The sequence below is a fragment of the Leucoraja erinacea genome, chromosome 40 (genome assembly GCF_028641065.1).
Source record: "Leucoraja erinacea ecotype New England chromosome 40, Leri_hhj_1, whole genome shotgun sequence".
NCBI classification, from domain to species: domain Eukaryota; kingdom Metazoa; phylum Chordata; class Chondrichthyes; order Rajiformes; family Rajidae; genus Leucoraja; species Leucoraja erinaceus.
The window spans coordinates 2,298,868-2,316,564 of record NC_073416.1 but is presented as its reverse complement, the minus strand read 5'-3'; the positions used below and the strand labels follow the sequence as shown (position 1 = coordinate 2,316,564).

Genomic DNA, 17,697 nt, shown 5'->3' with positions numbered 1-17,697 from the left:
GACAAAAACCTCCGGGAACCGCACGGAAACCTTGGTTCGGGGCGCAAAGTCTCCAGAGGTTTTCGTTCAAGTTTCCCCAAGTGGAACAGGGGCATTATACTATCCTCTCACTAGGGACAATTTACAATTTTATCGAAGCCAATTGACATACAAACCCGTACGACTTTGTAGTGTGGGAGGAAACCAGAGTCCCTGGTGAAAACCCACGCAGGTCACGGGGAGAACGTACAAACTCTGTACAGACAGCACCCGTAGTCAAGATCGAACACGGGTCTCAGGAGCTGTGAGGCGGGGACCACCTCTGCACCACAGTGTTTGCCACACATTATCAAAGTAAAGCCAAACTTGATTAGTTGAAGAGAATCTATAAGCCGAGCAGCACATATCATCAGAGCTGGTATTTTCTGCACCAGAGTTTGCATTATTCCAGCATGTTTTTCCAGCTCCCTTGGATGTATTCTTTGCTCTCATTTTACCTTCCACTGTATAATTAAGGCAAGAATCGTCAGCCACTACACTGGAATAGGTTTGGTGAGGTACATTTTGTAGCCTGTCATGTAGCAAATTTGACCCAAGGCAATATTGATAAAGACTTGGTTATGCATAGCCTTGGTGAATTTTTATGGATATGCCCAATTTTGTTTTTTGTAAAGGAGCCTAAAGGCTCCTTTACAAAAAACAAAATTGGGCATATCCATAAAAATTCACCAAGGCTATGCATAACCAAGTCTTTATCAATACTGCCTTGGGTCAAATTTGCTATAATTACAGCAATGAGGACCTAATTACTCATTGAGGCTTCACTCAGCCCAGTCGGGTAGTCAGACATTGCTCACACGCCTAACACCGGACTCCAAAACACCGCACTCAATTCCGCGCTCTGTCACAGTTCGAGATCGCCAGGCGGACCGAGGAAAAGATTTAAAAAATCCCCTCGTACTCCGAAGAACCCCTGACACTTACTTGACTGCTCAAAGTGGGGGAAAGCATTTTTGGGCGGCACTGCGAAATTCGAGTCCTTGCATCAGGAGTGCACGGGAGCCCAGCGTGAATGGTAGCACACCACTTCCCAATCTGCGGCCCCACACTTCCTATCGACCATCTCCGGCACCACTTGTGCCAGTCTGCAGGTCGCACAAGTTACTTCGGACTCCACAGAACTGGAGTAGCAGCAAGTTACCCGTGCTGCTGAGAAACATAGAAACAAAGAAATTAGGTGCAGGAGTAGGCCATTCAATATGATTCGAGCCTGCACCATTCACCATTCAGTATGATCATGGCTGATCATCCAACTCAGTATCCCGTACCTGCCTTCTCTCCATACCCTCTGATCCCCTTAGCCACAAGAGCCACATCTAACTCCCTCTTAAATATAGCCAATGAACTGGCCTCGACTACCCTCTGTGGCAGAGAATTCCAGAGATTCACCACTCTCTGTGTGAAAAAAGTTCTTCTCATCTCGGTTTTAAAGGATTTCCCCCTTATCCTTAAGCTGTGACCCCTTGTCCTGGACTTCCTCAACATCGGGAGCAATCTTCCTGCATCTAGCCTGTCTAACCCTTTAAGAATTTTGTAAGTTTCTATAAGATCCCCTCTCAATCTCCTAAATTCTAGAGAGTATAAACCAAGTCTATCCAGTCTTTCTTCATAAGACAGTCCTGACATCCCAGGAATCAGTCTGGTGAACCTTCTCTGCACTCCCTCTATGGCAATAATGTCCTTCCTCAGATTTGGAGCCCAAAACTGTACGCAATACTCCAGGTGTGGTCTCACCAAGACCCTGTACAACTGCAGTAGAACCTCCCTACTCCTATACTCAAATCCTTTTGCTATGAAAGCTAACATACCATTCGCTTTCTTCACTGCCTGCTGCACCTGCATGCCTACTTTCAATGACTGGTGTACCATGACACCCGGGTCTCGCTGCATCTCCCCTTTTCCTAGTCGGCCACCATTTAGATAATAGTCTGCTGTCCTGTTTTTGCCACCAAAATGGATAACCTCACATTTATCCACATTATACTGAGGGACTACCTCACATGTTGATGATAAATGGAACCAGGTTCCACTGAAAATTATAATACCTTTATTCTTCCTAGGATGCCTCAGTGGAAGGGAATGATTTCTAATGCAAACACAAATAGCCTGTTGGTGGATGGCAAAGGGCAGCTAGGCTCATGAGGTGCCTCCAAGTGCTTCAATGCAGCCATAGGAAATATTGCCATACTGAATAGCTTCGGATCTCACTCAATGGTTCCAGAAACCGGCCATCATTTATCACCGGTTTTAGATTTTACTCTCGACTTTAGAGATACAGCGCGGGAACAGGCCCCTACGGCCCACCGAGTCCGTGCCAATGAGTGATCGCCCCGTCACACTAACACCACCCTGCACATTAGGGACAATGTACAATTTTTCCAAAGTCAGTTGACCTACAAAGCTGTACGTCTCTGGAGTGTGGAAGGAAAACCGGAATACCCGGAGAAAACCCACACGGTCACAGGGAGAACATAGAAACACAGAAAATAGGTGCAGGAGTAGGCCATTCGGCCCTTCGAGCCTGCACCATTCGCCATTCAATATGATCATGGCTGATCATCCAACTCGGTATCTTGTCCCTGCCTTCACTCCATACCCACTGATCCCTTTAGCCACAAGGGCCACATCGAACTCCCTCTTAAATATAGCCAATGAACTGTGGCCTCAACTACATTCTGTGGCAGAGAATTCCAAAGATTCACCACTTTCTGTGTAGAAAATGTTTTTCTCATCTCAGTCCTAAAAGATTTCCCCCTTTATCCTTAAACTGTGACCCCTTGTCCTGGACTTCCCCAACATCGGGAACAATCTTCCTGCATCTCGCCTGTCCAACCCCTTAAGAATTTTGTAAGTTTCTATAAGATCCCCCCTCAATCTTCTAAATTCTAGCAAGTACAAGCCGAGTCTATCCAGTCTTTCTTCATATGAAAGTCCTGACATCCCAGGAATCAGTCTGGTGAACCTTCTCTGTACTCCCTCTATGGCAAGAATGTCTTTCCTCATATTAGGAGACCAAAACTGTACGCAACGTCCAAACTCTGCACCTGTAGTCTGGATCGAACCCGGGTCTCTGGCGCTGTGACTGAAACTGAAGCTTTCAATCCTATTGCATTCTATTTGATGATTGTACATGATCTATAATTTGCTCTGCTGCATGGTTTACTGGTTTTCCTTTCCACCAATTCACTAACTAGACTCTGGTGGAGCTATGGTAAGAGGCATTACCACCTTCCCCTGGTGCTGGTTTCAATACCAGCGGGGATTAAACACTTCAGTGTCACCCTGTAAATTTGTACTTTCTCCTCTTACTCAATCATTTGAAGTTGTTGGACCATATCATTTTGAAGTTGGCTGTCAATCTTCTCAGGAAGAGGGCAGTTTGGGATAAAATGTCACCCATTACTGTCAAGGAGATACAGACCACATTTCTGTGTATTGAGCTTCCTCTTTGTAAGTTATACATTTTCTACAAATTAGTAATTCAATTAATTAATTGTGCCTCGTGTGGGAAGGAAGCATTCTGTTGTTTAGAGATGGAGTGCGGAAGTAGGCCCTTCAGCCCATCGAATCCACGACGAACAGCAATCCCCATACATTAGCACTATCCCACAGACTTGAGGATAATTTATGGTAGACAAAAATGCTGGTGAAACTCAGCGGGTGAGGCAGCATCTATGGAGCGACAGAAATAGCCGACATTTCGGGTCGAGACCCTTCTTCAGAGGATAATTTATAATCTTTTACCGAAGCCAATTAAACCTGTACGTCTTTGTAGTGTGGGAGGAAACCAGAGCACCTGGAGAAAACCCACGCAGGTTTGAAACCAGTTTATTCATGGATAACCCCTTGAGATGGACAGTCATCTCGTTTTCGAGGGGGTCCAACATAAAACATACAGCACAAGACATAACATACATAAAGGCTCTCATTGACCCACCTACCCACACACCAATCCCATAACCCCTCCATCCCCACTTGTTATAGTTTATAGACAAATTAAACAGGTCGCATAGTGGGTACATTAGAATATTAGCTCCTATCTTAATGAATTTAGTCTCAATACCAGCTGGTCCAGATCCACAATCATCCTTTAATTCATTAATAGCATGTTGAACGTCAACAGGTTTTATTTTTTGAAAAGAAAAAGAGCTTCTACATGTAGAGGTAGCTGGAAAGTCACATATAATAGATGAGTCAAATACAGTCGAGCTACATACAGTGGAGAAGTGCTGGTTGAAAGCATTGGATATAACAGCAGGGTCCTGAATGATGTCATTGTTGACCCGAATCTGAGTGCTGATATTTTGATTTGATTTATTAAGAACAGTATTTAGTCTTTTCCAGAACTTTTTTGGATTATGCATGTCTTCAGAAAGATGTTTTTTAAAATGACTTGATTTAGCATTACGTGTTTTTGTCGTACACTGATTCCTTAAGGACCTATATTTTTCCCAATCAGCAGGGTCCTTTGTTTCCCTGAAAGTCTTCCAGACTTTATCCCGCTCATTAAAAAGGTTGATCAAATCAGCACTAATCCACACAGACAGCACCCGTAGTCAGGATTGAACCCGGGTCTCTGGTGCTGAAATGCAGCAACTCTATTGCTGCGCCACCGTGCAGCCCCTTTAAACAATTTATTCTGTTATAATCAGCTATAGACTGTCAGATTTTTAGTTATCTCCACCAATGTTACACCTCAGTTCAGAAAGATTAAACTAGTTAACAATGGACTTGGCAGCCACTAAGTTGCATGGACCTACCTTGCCAAAACTAGAGATATTTAGCCTAGAAATGTATGCGTTAATTAGGCAGTGTGGATTTCTAAACGACCATGTTGTGGCTGTCATATTTAGAGAGACCCTTTGAGAAAATCGTAAAAGAATTGTCATGGTAATTGTGGCTGAATTTTCACAGGCTATTTGATAAAATGCCTTGATCACAGGCTGGATAAAGTTCTGACGTGCTATCAAAGAAACTGGCGACATGGATCTGAAGTTACTTGAGCAGGACGGAGAGTGGACTGGGATGTTTTGTTTTGAATGTAAAACACCATGAACATTTCTAGTTAATGTAAATTAAACCAATACTTGAATCCAATCGATGTTTCCAAACCTCGGTACCCCTACTTGTATGGGTACTTAAAACACCACTCGGGTCTCAGGGTGAAAATGTCTCATCGAGTCAAATAGTGTGTAAATTGGCCCTTTGGCCTAAATTGCCCACACCGACCAACGTGTCCCATCTACAATAGTCCCACTTGCTTGCATTTGGCCCATATCCATCTAAACCTGACAATAGCCGTTTAAGAAGGAACTGCAGATGCTGGAAAATCGAAGGTAGACAAAAGTGCTGGTACTGATTGGGGATGTTCAGCCATGATCACATTGAATCCCCATGATGATCAAAGGGGGTGGTATGGGATTGGTGTGTGGGTAGGTGGGTCAATGAGAGCCTTTATGTATGTTATGTCTTGTGCTGTATGTTTTATGTTGGACCCCCTCGGAAACGAGATGACTGTCCATCTCAAGGGGTTATCCATGAATAAACTCGTTTCAAACGGGTTTCAAACCTGCGTGGGTTTTCTCCGGGTGCTCTGGTTTCCTCCCACACTACAAAGACGTACAGGTTTGTAGTTTAATTGGCTTCGGTAAAAGATTATGAATTATCCTCCGAAGAAGGGTCTCGACCCGAAATGTCGGCTATTTCTGTCGCTCCATAGATGCGGCCCAAAACCCTTCTTCCCACACTCCAAAGACGTACAGGCTTGGCTTGGTATCATTTGTAAAATTGTTCCTGGTGCGAGTAGGATAACGTTAGTGTGCGGGCATCGCTGGTCAGTGCAGACTCGGTGGGCCGATGGGCCTGTTTCTGCACTGTATCTCTAAAACTAATGCTAACCTATAATGCAAGAGGTTTGAAAAGCTCTGGATCGAGCACCATGTCAACATTTGTAGATATCACGCACTGAAAGTGGTTAATTGTAAGGTGATCAGGACTCAAGGACACATTGGACTGATGGCTGTGTGAGTCTCCGCTTGTGCTGTGTGCCCTAGGGATCCTCACACGCCACTCTGGTGGCTGTTTATGCTTAATCTTTATGTCGTTTGGTATCTTGTTGCTTTTATTTTTGCTACGACTGTATGGTAAATCAAATTTCACTGTACCTCGTTACACGTGACAATAAAGGACTGTGGAACCATTGAGCTGATCAATAGATTGAACAGAGATTTCGGATGAAACTTAACGCAGCGAAATGTGACCTTTTGGGTTGAAGAAATATAAAATGAACTGTTAAATCTTTCAGGGGAGAGGAGGAACAGAGACACTTGGGGCTGCGCCAAATGTCCAGCAGGAGGATTTCTTCCTGAAATAGTAGACCTACTTTCCGCGCCTATAACGGTCTGGCACAAATAAATTGAAGTGCATCAATCAAAGGAGAGGTTGAGCAGAAACTACCCCCCCCCCCACAAAACGATTGTTCATCTTCTGGATCAGCAATTTCAGTCGCTTTGCACGGTGCAACAATCTTAAAATAATACCTTGACCGAGTCAATAATTTGATTCTCTGCATTCAAATTGCAGAATTTGAATGCAGAGAATTGGTGCATTGGTGAAATAACACTTGCACTCCTGTATTTAAGAAGGAACTGCAGATGCTGGAAAATCGAAGGTACACAAAAAAGCTGGAGAAACTCAGCGGGTGCAGCAGCATCTATGGAGCGAAGGAAATAGGCAACGTTTCGTGCCGAAACGTTGCCTATTTCCTTCGCTCCATAGATGCTGCTGCACCCGCTGAGTTTCTCCAGCTTGTACTCCTGTACATTTGAGGAAATTGAAAACTGACAAGATCAGCAAACTTTCCTTGCCATGGGTAACACGGCATCTTCCCTCTTTCACATGCCATTGTACTTGTGCAAAACTATTAAATTTCAGAAGTTTTAAAATTAAAATTTTCTCCCCCGTTGGTTTGCTATCTCAGATACCATTTTGGTTTAGAAACATAGAAAATAGGTGCAGGATTAGGCCATTCGGCCCTTCGAGCCTGCACCGCCATTCAATATGATCATGGCTGATCATCCAACTCAGTATCCTGTATCTGCTTTCTCTCCATACCCCCTGATCCCTTTAGCCACAAGGGCCACATCTAACTCCCTCTTAAATATAGCCAATGAACTGTGGCCTCAACTACCTTCTGTGGCAGAGAATTCCACAGATTCACCACTCTCTGTGTAAAAAATGATTTTCTCATCTCGGTCTTAAAAGACTTCCCTCTTATCCTTAAACTGTGTGACCCCTTGTTCTGGACTTCCCAACATCGGGAACAATCTTCCTGCATCTAGCCTGTCCAACCCCTTAAGAATTTTGTAAGTTTCTATAAGATTCACCACTCTCTGTGTGAAAAATGTTTTCCTCATCTCGGGCCTAAAAGATTTCCCCCTTATCCTTAAACTGTTGAAGGAGCATCTCGATTACTATTCTGTATTCATAATGCAAATTCTGTGCATGTGTTGTCTACATAACATCAAGAAGGTGCATTCTGTAGAAAACAACTGATGTGGTTTTGTTATCCAAGATGAAGTTTTCAAAAATAATTTCATTGATACCTTGGATATTTGCTTTGCTTTTAGTATCTTTGTATTGAAGCCCTCTGTGTCACGTTTCACAATGGTGCAACTAGCATCGACCTTTTCTTTGATGGGGCACTGTTCAAGCTGAACTCCACCAGAATGCTTTTTTTTGGCGTAAAATGGCGGCCCTTGAGGGACGGGGTAAACTCAGATAGGTGGGCATTACCATTCAATTCGTTGATCAGCTTGCTGAAGAATGCTGTTGGCGGAGGCTTCAGAGCAGCTTGCCTCAGACTCTACCGTGAGGTCTTTGTCAGTGACAAAGAAGGCGGTTTACGCTTGCTCCAGAAAGATTAAGGATTACGGATGGGGGGAGGGGAAAGCAATGGATATCATTATTAAAAAGAAAAAAAGTATTGGTTTGACGTCTAATATTTTGTATGATTATTGTGCAATGATGATGATGATGACATTAACCTTGTGTTTCTTTTTTTCCAATACATTATCTATGTTGTTGGCTTTCTTAGCCCTTGCCATCTCTGCAGCCCTCTGCGCAGCCTATCCAGTATTCTGCGACCTCTTGCCCCCAAGTTCTCCTGCCAGTCTCGCCTCCCCAGCAGTACACTATGGTACATGTTATCAGTTCTGTATGTTTAGTTTTGCCTGTGTACGTCAATAGTTTTGCATGCTTCTCTGTGCTATCCTTAAGTCTTTCACAAACATAGCGTTATGATTGAATGTGTAAATTGGATCGTGAGGAAGTGTTTGAGTATACAGTGGGCTCTGACAGTGGTAAGCAGAAGCATGAGGGTGGGGGACTAGCTGACCTAGCTAGGGAGAGCACGGTTTACAGTTGTCATTGCCATCGTTGTTTTGGTGGGAACAGAGCAGTGACCATTCAAACTGGGAGGAGAGCGTTTACATGAAAATTCAAATACCGTCTATCTGTACAACATTGCTGATGGGTTTTGTTTATCTGCCGCGATGCAGTGTGCCAAAAGGATCCTGCTGCTTTCATTAACTCTCCCTTTATCTGCTCATCATACTCAGCCTACATCTCCTTTATTAATCTCTTGTGCTAGTGACTGACAGTGTAAACCACATGAATGCATCATTAAAGAATCAACGTTTCCACCAGCCAAACAAACTGACCTGTGATTCTGTCTTTGTAACTCACCGAAGTGCTCAGATTGAAATAGCCCCTCGACACATTGTCCGTGGTGGTATTTGGTCATCTGGACATGTAAGATCCCGGGTTCATGCCCTACCCTGAGCTAAGGTCATCTGAGCCAGGGATAAAATGGTAGGAATAGCTTCAATATCCTAAACTGGGATGGGGAAAAATTGGCCCGGTTTACTTCCTAGGATGACTGCCCTTCATGTTGCCTGCTAGAAAATGTGTGGGAGTTCAATCCGAATTGTGTAGATGTTACCCATCATTCTACATGTTGCTCCTCCAACATCCACTTGGTAGATCTGCACCAAAATAGCCATTTAAGTGAGATGCCGCAGTATGTCTTAACAGCCTCTTCAAAAGTGAAAAGTGATTTTTTTTTTTTTTTTTTGTTTAAACTTGGAAGTTGTTAATCCAGTATATAGTTCTGCACGCTTGTCTTGTGTGGTGGTTTTCTGTCATTTAAAAAAAAAAATGGTACTGAATGATATTTTTTCAAAATCTCAAGATGTCATCAATCAAATTGTGACTCAAATGCATTTTCAGAATAAAGTGAGGTAGAAAATGTTAAGTGGAGCATATGATGTGAGTGATAAGCCCATCGAGTGGCTTGCAGATGTCTTTCCGCATCTTGCCACCAACACATGAGGGTGTATTCTTGAGGAGAAAGTGAGGGACCCTGTGGATTCATTTAACACACAGCATGCCCAAATTAAAAATAACAGTTTGCGCTTTGCCGTTTCATGGGAATTGACAAGTTGATCAGCAACAGGGCAGGCGTATGCCATTTGGAAGGGAAACATTATTTATATGTTATTGGCACATCCCGAATTAGAACCTGAAGCTGTCTCTCAAACTAATTTGCTGTGCCTCTGCTCTAAGTTCAGTAAATAGCAATGGGATGACCCAGATAAGTGGTCAGGTGATGGTACTATTGTATGTTCAACGTGATCTCATTCAGTCACTGAAGTTCGAATCAGATTGTTGGGTGAGTGAAAGTAACCCTGTGACAAGCCATTGGTGGTGGCACGTCCAAATTAAAAAATAACCTTTTGTCAGTGAATTCAAATCGGAAAGGTAGGTTATGAGTTGTGAAACTGTGTTGCTGGGAACTGGGTTAGGCATGAGCTTTTAGGGCCTGTACCCACTGTACGAGGTAATTCAAGAGTTCTCCCGAGTTTTCCCCTGATTCGAACTCGGAGAATGTCCGTAGGAGTTCGTGGATGTCTCGTAGTGGCGCGTACGATTAAAAAAAATGTCATCACGAGTATTTTTTTTTACTCGTGGACATTTTTCACAGTGTTGAAAAAACGTCACGAGTTTACTGGATTTCCCGAGTACCTACCGTTACTCGTACGAGCCGCTACGAGACATCCACGAACTCCTATGGCCATTCTCCGAGTTCGAATCGGGTGGGGGGAGGGGGGGGGGGGAAACTCAGGAGGACTCTTGAATTACCTTGTACAGTGGGACAGGCCCTTTACACTTCACAGCCGAGACACAAAACGCTAGAGTAACTCAGCGGGACAGGCAGCATCTCTGGAGAGAAGGAATGGGCGACGTTTTGGGTCGAGGCCCTCATTCAGACCCGAAACGTCTTGACCCGAAATGTCACCCATTCCCCCTCTCCAGAAATGCTGCCTGTCCCGCTGAGTCACTCCAGCATGTTGTGTCTACCTTTGAGTGAAACCAGCATCTGCAGTTCTTTCCTACTTCACAGCCTAGATTGGAGTTCAGATCCAGGCCATGCTAATGGGATAAAATAACCTCCGTTTACATTTCAGGGAGCTGTGTGAAATTACTCTGCTGTCTTTCTCTGGTCTGCATATCTGTAATTATCCATAATATCATAATTCATAATTCAATACTAAGATATAATTTTAATTGGGCCTAATGGTGATTATTGTGTAAAATGGAGAGCAACATGCTGTCCTGAAGTTGAAAATGAAACCTACTTGCATAGTGACCAAAGCTGGAAACAAAATACTTTGCACAACTTGACACTTGGAGATAAAGAGCAATATGTCAGGAGTATCAAAGGGTGGATTAGCTCAGAAGAATATAGTTGGCGATGAGAGATATCAGCGACAATAGCAGTAATTTATAGCCCCACACTGTTGAAGAGAATATCAATCAAAGGTTTGTCGCAAAGATGATACAATAATTGTTGGGTGAGGAGCAATCTCTAATTTTCATGCAGACTTGGTAAATCAAATTGGCAAATGTAGGTTTCAACCAAGAGCAGCATACAATCAGCAAAGGAGCAAGTTATTTCAGGTTTAGTTATGTACAATTCATGAAAGAATTGTGTTATGTGCAGCATGATAGAATTTTGCATGGAGTTTGAAAATGATGGATTTAGGTTGGATGAGAAACTCGTACAGAAGTTCAGGAGACTTACAGCTGACAAAGCCCCTGCTCCACCTCGGGTTTACAAGACAGGTGACTGCAGTGATGATGGATGGACGGCTGTTTTCATTTAAGTTCCACAGATCCTGGAACGGTCCCACATAGATTACAAGGAAGCAAATGTGTGATTGCTATTCATGAACCGAGGGAAGAAAGAAAATGGGGGGAAACTATATAACTATTAGCCTGACATCAGGAAAATGCTACAGCCATTGGAGAAATCATATGATTTTGCAGAGTCAGCATGATTTGATGGGAGTTTTTTTTTTTTGACAATGCAGGTTTAAAAACCAGCAAATGTAGTAAAACTGGACTTTCAAAAATCATTTGTTTAGATGCTGCACAACAATGTCGCTATATAAAATATAACTTAACAGGATTGGAAATAATATTATCATTGATAGAGTGTTGGGATAAAAATTCCACTTTGTCAGGCTCTTGCATGTCACAGGCTACTAAATCATTACTGGTAATGTATGAGGATGTTCATTTGTTTAGAAGAATAGCAAAAACAATACATTTTCAAGTGGTAAGAAGTTGGATGTTGGTACACACAGACCTGGAAGTGCTGGTATGTGAAATCCAAAAGGTTATCACGCAAGTGCGAATATTATGCTGGGTTTTATTACAAACGTCTGGGGAGTCCAATTCTAAGGCAGTCCACATGTAACTGCAGAATGAGCTGTCAGGAGAGGTAGTTGAGGCAGGGTCTATGGCATCTTTTAAGAAGCAATTCAACAGATGCATGGATAGGACAGGCTTAGAGTGATATGGGTCGAACGCAGGCAGGTGGGACTAGTGTAGATGGGACATGTTGGTTAGTGTGGGCAAGTTGGGCCAAAGGGCCTGTTTCCACCCTTAGCCACAAGGGCCACATCTAACTCCCTCTTAAATATAGCCACTGCACGCAAACTTTAGCAAGATTCACCACTCTCTGCGTGAAAAAAGTTCTTCTCATCTCGGTTTTAAAGGATTTCCCCTTTATCCTTAAGCTGTGACCCCTTGTCCTGGACTTCCCTAACATTGGGAACAATCTTCCTGCATCTAGCCTGTCCAACCCCTTAAGAATGCACTCCCTCTAATGTCCTTCCTCAGATTTGGAGACCAAAACTGTACGCAATACTCCAGGTGTGGTCTCACCAAGACCCTGTACAACTGCAGTAGAACCTCTCTGCTACTATACTATCTGCTCCTATTAGTGTGGGCAAGTTGGGCCAAAGGGCCTGTTTCCACCCTGTGTGACTATAAACTGCACGCAACTTTAGCAAGACCACGTATGTAGTACAAGTGTGCAGTTTTGGCCTGTGTACCTGAGGAAAGATGCTTGCCTTAGAGGTGGTATGGTGATATTTCCGGGGGTGCAAAGGTTATCCCACCATGAGAGTGAGTAAGTGAGCACAATTGCACTGATTGGAGTGTAGAAGAATAAGAAGTAATCTGATTTAAAATTATAAGATTCCGACTCTTAGGGCAGGGAATCAAGGGATATGGGGGAAAAGACGGAACGGGGTACTGATTGGGGATGATCAGCCATGATCAGATTGAATGGCGGTGCTGGCTCGAAGGGCCGAATGGCCTACTCCTGCACGAAATGTTGCCTATTTCCTTCGCTCCATAGATGCTGCTGCACCCGCTGAGTTTCTCCAGCACGTTTGTCTACCTATTTTCTATGTATCTATGACATGGGCTGATTGGTGAGATGCTGAGAGGCTGTTTGCTCAGTTTGCTTCCAATCAGGCCAAAGCCACCAGGATCTAACCTTGATTATTACCGTCTCTCACTTTGATTAGCAAAGTAAAAGTTCATCGGAAAATGTGCAATTCTACATATTGCCAACAAGAACACTTAATAGCTTCCAGAGAGTATCTGAGGTTGAAATCAGAATGTATAACTGCATGTAGACAAAAGTGCTGGAGATCTTTCGCTCCATAGATGCTGCTGCACTCGCTGAGTTGCTTCAGCACTTTTGTCTACCTTCGATTTTCCAGCATCTGCACAGTTCCTTCTTAAACACATGTATAACTGCATCACTTGTTAAGAGACTCCATGAAGTGTGCAGCTCTAACTAACATGCTCTTTAAATTTGGCCGCAGTAGTTTGGGATACGGGCTCAGTCCCCCGCACCGGGTACGATAACCACCGTATAAAACACTAATGGATCCCCCCGAAGAATATCTTAATGATGTTGCAATGGTCTACTCCCCCTATGCAGCTGCACTGTTGGGACTGATATTTTCAGCACAGTCTTTGTCAACATAATTACCATTCATAAAGTTGAGCATGATTGCATCCTCTCGCGACCAGTTTCAGAAGCATGAATCAGAGCTCTTGTACGTAACAGTAACACGGAGCTCTGGGGCATTAAAGCTGGAATGAGTGGAACAAATTGGTATCCATTAACAACACTAAAATTGAATTTTGTGAGTGGCATAAAACACATTTTGTTAGTGGGCAGACCTTAATGGCTGTAACATAATAATAGTTCTCTGTCGCTCCCACTTTGGATCGTGTGCCCATTAGTAACTTTTTACAGGCTGCGATGCTCTTCATCCTCGGAGAATAAACCCAATAGTGAAAGGCCCGGATAGAGTGAATGTGGGGAGGATGTTTCCACTGGTGGAAGAGCTGACGAACAGAGGCCACAGCCTCAGAATTAAAAAGATGTACCTTTTAAAAAGGAAATAAGAATGAATTTAAGATTGTTAAGGGTTTGGACACGATCGTGGCAGGAAACATGTTCCTGATGTTGGGGGAGTCCAGAACGAGGGACCACAGTTTAAGAATAAGGGGTAAGCCGTTTCGAACGGAGATGAGGAAAAAACGCTTTCACACAGAGAGTTGTGAGTCTGTGGAATTCTCTGCCTCAGAAGGCGGTGGAGGCAGGTTCTCTGGATGCTTTCAAGAGAGAGCTAGATAGGGCTCTTAAAGATAGTGGAGTCAGGGGATATGGGGAGAAGGCGTGAACAGGGTGCTGATTGGGGATGATCAGCCATGATCACAGTGAATGGTGGTGCTGGCTCTAAGGGCCGAATGGCCTACTCCTGCACCTATTGTCTATTGAATTTCTTTAGTCAGAGGGTGGTGAATCTGGAATTCGTTGCCACCGAAGGCTGTCGATGGATATTTTTAAGGCGGAGATTGACAGATTCTTGATTAGTACGGGTGTCGGGGGCTTATGGTGCTAAAGCAGCAGAATGGGGTTGAGAGGGAATGATAGATCAGCCTTGATTGAATGGCGGAGTAGATTTGATGGGCCTAATTCTGCTCCTAGAACTTATGAAATGTAACTGTCTAGTGAGGTATTGCCTTCCCATCCTTGGTCAAACTCCATATGTCTGTGCTTTCAACCCAGCTCACTGGGTTAGCAACAAGAATTGCAACCAATGTTGCTCCTCCCAACTCCCAAGTTCTGAGGTCCGTTACAGCAATGCTGCCTTTACATCAGCTGTGCCATTTAATAGCCAATTGATTAAACAGTATTCCAGAGAACTGTTTTCAAAGTAACCACCTGTTATGCAGCCAGGCTTCACACGATCCAAATGTTCTTCTGAATTGTTACACAATGTGAAATATTCCAAGCTTGAAACATTCCTTATTCATATGCTCTCTGGCATTCCGGCCAGACTATTAGAGACACATTTTACCTTCATTCCACTCGCTCTGTGTATCGGCAAGTTTAGCATCCAGGAATCTGGAAAAGCTGCATTTTGTTGCTGCCACGGGTTGGAGAATTTAGCCCCTATTCCTCATTATAAGCGCAGCGGTAGAGTTGCTGCCTCACAGCGCCAGAGTCCTGGGTTCGATCCTGACTACGGGTGCTGTCTGTTTGGAGTTTGTACGTTCTCCCCTTAACCTGCGTGGGTTTTCTCTGGATGCTCCGGTTTCCTCTCTCACACCAAAGACGTGCAGGTTTGTAGGTTCATTGGCGTGGTATAATTGTAAATTGTCCCTTGTGTGTGGAGGATAGTGTTAATGTGCGGGGATCCATGGTCGACGCGGACTCGGTGGGCCGAAGGGCCTGTTTCCGTGGTGTATCTCTAAACTAAATCTGTGGCCCCAGAGCTTGCTCTGTTGCATTAGTTCAATACCTCTCATTTTTAGGCATAATCAAAGGTCTCTGATTTTTGTTGGGTTTGGTTTGATGAGACAAATATTACTTGTGTTTTATACCAGCCAGGTGCTAAAGAGCATGTAATGGGATCAAGATTCCTCTGTTCAATTAATTTAATAGGCTAGTTTATGCAATCACAATAACGAGGCAATGTTATAACAAACATACTGAGCGTTGTTCTTTAGAATACCCGCAATCATATCATCCATGCAATGTTACCAAACTAAAACAGAATGGATAAACAAATGAGACTTGGGTGCAAATTAGAATATTAGACCCAGTTCAACGAGTTCCCAAAACTATAATTGCTGGAAATCTGAAATGGATACAATGTCCTCAGCAGAGCAGGCAGCGTCTGTAGAGGGAGAAACAGTTCAATGGCCCTTTGTGTTGAACAGGAAGTTGGTGTATTGGGTGGCACAACAGTTAGTGCCGCTTCCTGCCAGCTCAGGGACTCTGGTTGGATAATGACCTGAATGGAGTTTGCTTGTTCTCCCTGTGACCATGTGGGTTGCGCTGACGGCATACGTAAGACGTGCTGGTGGGTTAATTGGCTGCTTGTAATTTCTTTAACTAAATAGCGAAAGACTTAAAGAGGAATTGTTGGACAGGTGAGTGAGATCTGGCCACATTGCTCGACAGGGGAATGTGACCAAGGATTCTTCTGCTGGGCGTTTGGCAAGCAAGGCTTGTTGGGTGGCTTCCTGCACTGTCATCTCTCATGTTTTCCCACGACATAGCAGGAGGCTGTTCAGTCCATTGAGTCCAACAACGCACACGTGTTTGGGACGTGGGATGAAACCAGAGAACCTGGGGTAAACCCACGCAGTTTCGGGGGGTCTCGGTGTGCAAACTCCACACACCCAGACAGCACCGAGGTCAGGATTGAGCCCGGGTTTATGGACATATGAGACAGCAGCACTATCTGCTGTGCCACATTGCTGCCCAAAATAAGCAAGTAAATCAAAGAAATCTGTTTTCTAATTTTGGAGTTCTTGATAGCTGTTGCTTACATCACAGCTCTGGTCCATGTAATTCATTGCTCCCATCTTTTGGCTTCATCAATGTGTCTGCCTCATTCATCTCAGAAACTCACCATTGTTGGGTATCAATTTTTTCCAGTCAATAACAAATAGAGCATGTAAGCAACAGCCCTCATGCTATCCCAAAACTCTGCCACGTGAGCCAATTTTTTTTTTTTTTCCTCTCTTTTCTCTCTTGTTCTCTCTTTCATCTGGAACTCCCGCCCTGACATGGGAGCACTTTCACCTGAGGGACTGCAGAGCTTCAAGAAGGTGGCTCAGCACCAATTTTTCGAGGGGATGGACAATAAAAGCTGCCGTGCACATCCCAGAAATGCATTGAAAAAAGAATCCAGTTTAGAGATACAATGTGGAAACAGGCCCACCGAGTCCGCACCTACACACATTGTTTAGTTTAAAGCCTTCTCTCCAGGCCGACTTATTCCACTCACACAGACACTGGTCCCAGCCTGTTTAAAACAACGCCTTGCCCACCAGAGCATCTCCCTCTCTCCCCAGTACCAATGCCAAAAAAATAAAAATCCACTTCCCCATGCCAATCTTGGAGCCAGGCACTTAACTCTGATGTTACTGATACTCTGCCAATGTCCAAGTGGTTGAAGTGGATTAAGAAAGACTTACCATTTTAGTTTGAGGCCCAGCTGCCTCCTGTGAAGTATCCGTGTCACCAGTTCCCACATCGATGATAACAAATGGGTTGCTACAGGAGTGTTGGTGATACTGTGATCCGAAGCGCGATTTAAACCAATGAGTTGGCACTTTTGGGCTACTTTTGTGCCCTGGAATTGGAAAATGCACGCCATCCCACTGGCCTGCCACTCGTATAATATTTCCTCCCCTCTCAAGCCGTGGAGAAACCATGTGCCATCTTGAAATTTATTCCTGTATTATGTAGAAGAATGATATCACTGAAGAATCCACTTGAATTTCTGTGTTAATGTTAAGTAACATTGCCAGAAGTGGCTCTGTATAGTATGAGCAGTGCTACTGACAGCAACTTTCCTGTCACCATTACCACAGACCAGAGGTCTGCACAAAATAACTGCCTGTATCTTGATGTGTCGGAAGGAACTGCAGATGCTGGTTTAAATAGCTGGAGTAACTCAGCGGGACAGGCGGCATCTCTGGAGAGAAGGAATGGATGACGTTTCGGGTCGAGATCCTTCTTCAGACTAGTGGAGAAGGGTCTCGACCCGAAACGTCACCCACTCCTTCTCTCCAGAGATGCTGTCTGTCCCGCTGAGTTACTCCAGTTTTTGTGGTCTGCCTATATCTTGATGGTCTACTGCGCAGGGCGTGGCATCTCATGACCTTGCAGCTAATACTCGCTATAGTTGTTGTAGAGAATATTTG

At 44.0% G+C, this 17,697-nt stretch overlaps 1 protein-coding gene across 6 annotated transcripts in view; it reads left to right on the top strand.

The window, feature by feature from the left end:
• LOC129714629 (R3H domain-containing protein 2) overlaps positions 1-17,697 on the top strand; it is a 169,723-nt gene that overhangs the window by 108,488 nt on the left and 43,538 nt on the right. For 4 of the 6 annotated variants that reach the window (XM_055664327.1, XM_055664325.1, XM_055664328.1 and 1 more), the window contains one exon: positions 8,135-8,236. The exons of the other annotated variants lie outside the window; for them this stretch is intronic. In XM_055664327.1, coding sequence (XP_055520302.1) covers positions 8,135-8,236 — 102 coding nt within the window. The remainder of the gene's footprint in view (positions 1-8,134; positions 8,237-17,697) is intronic. 6 annotated transcript variants of the gene reach the window in all.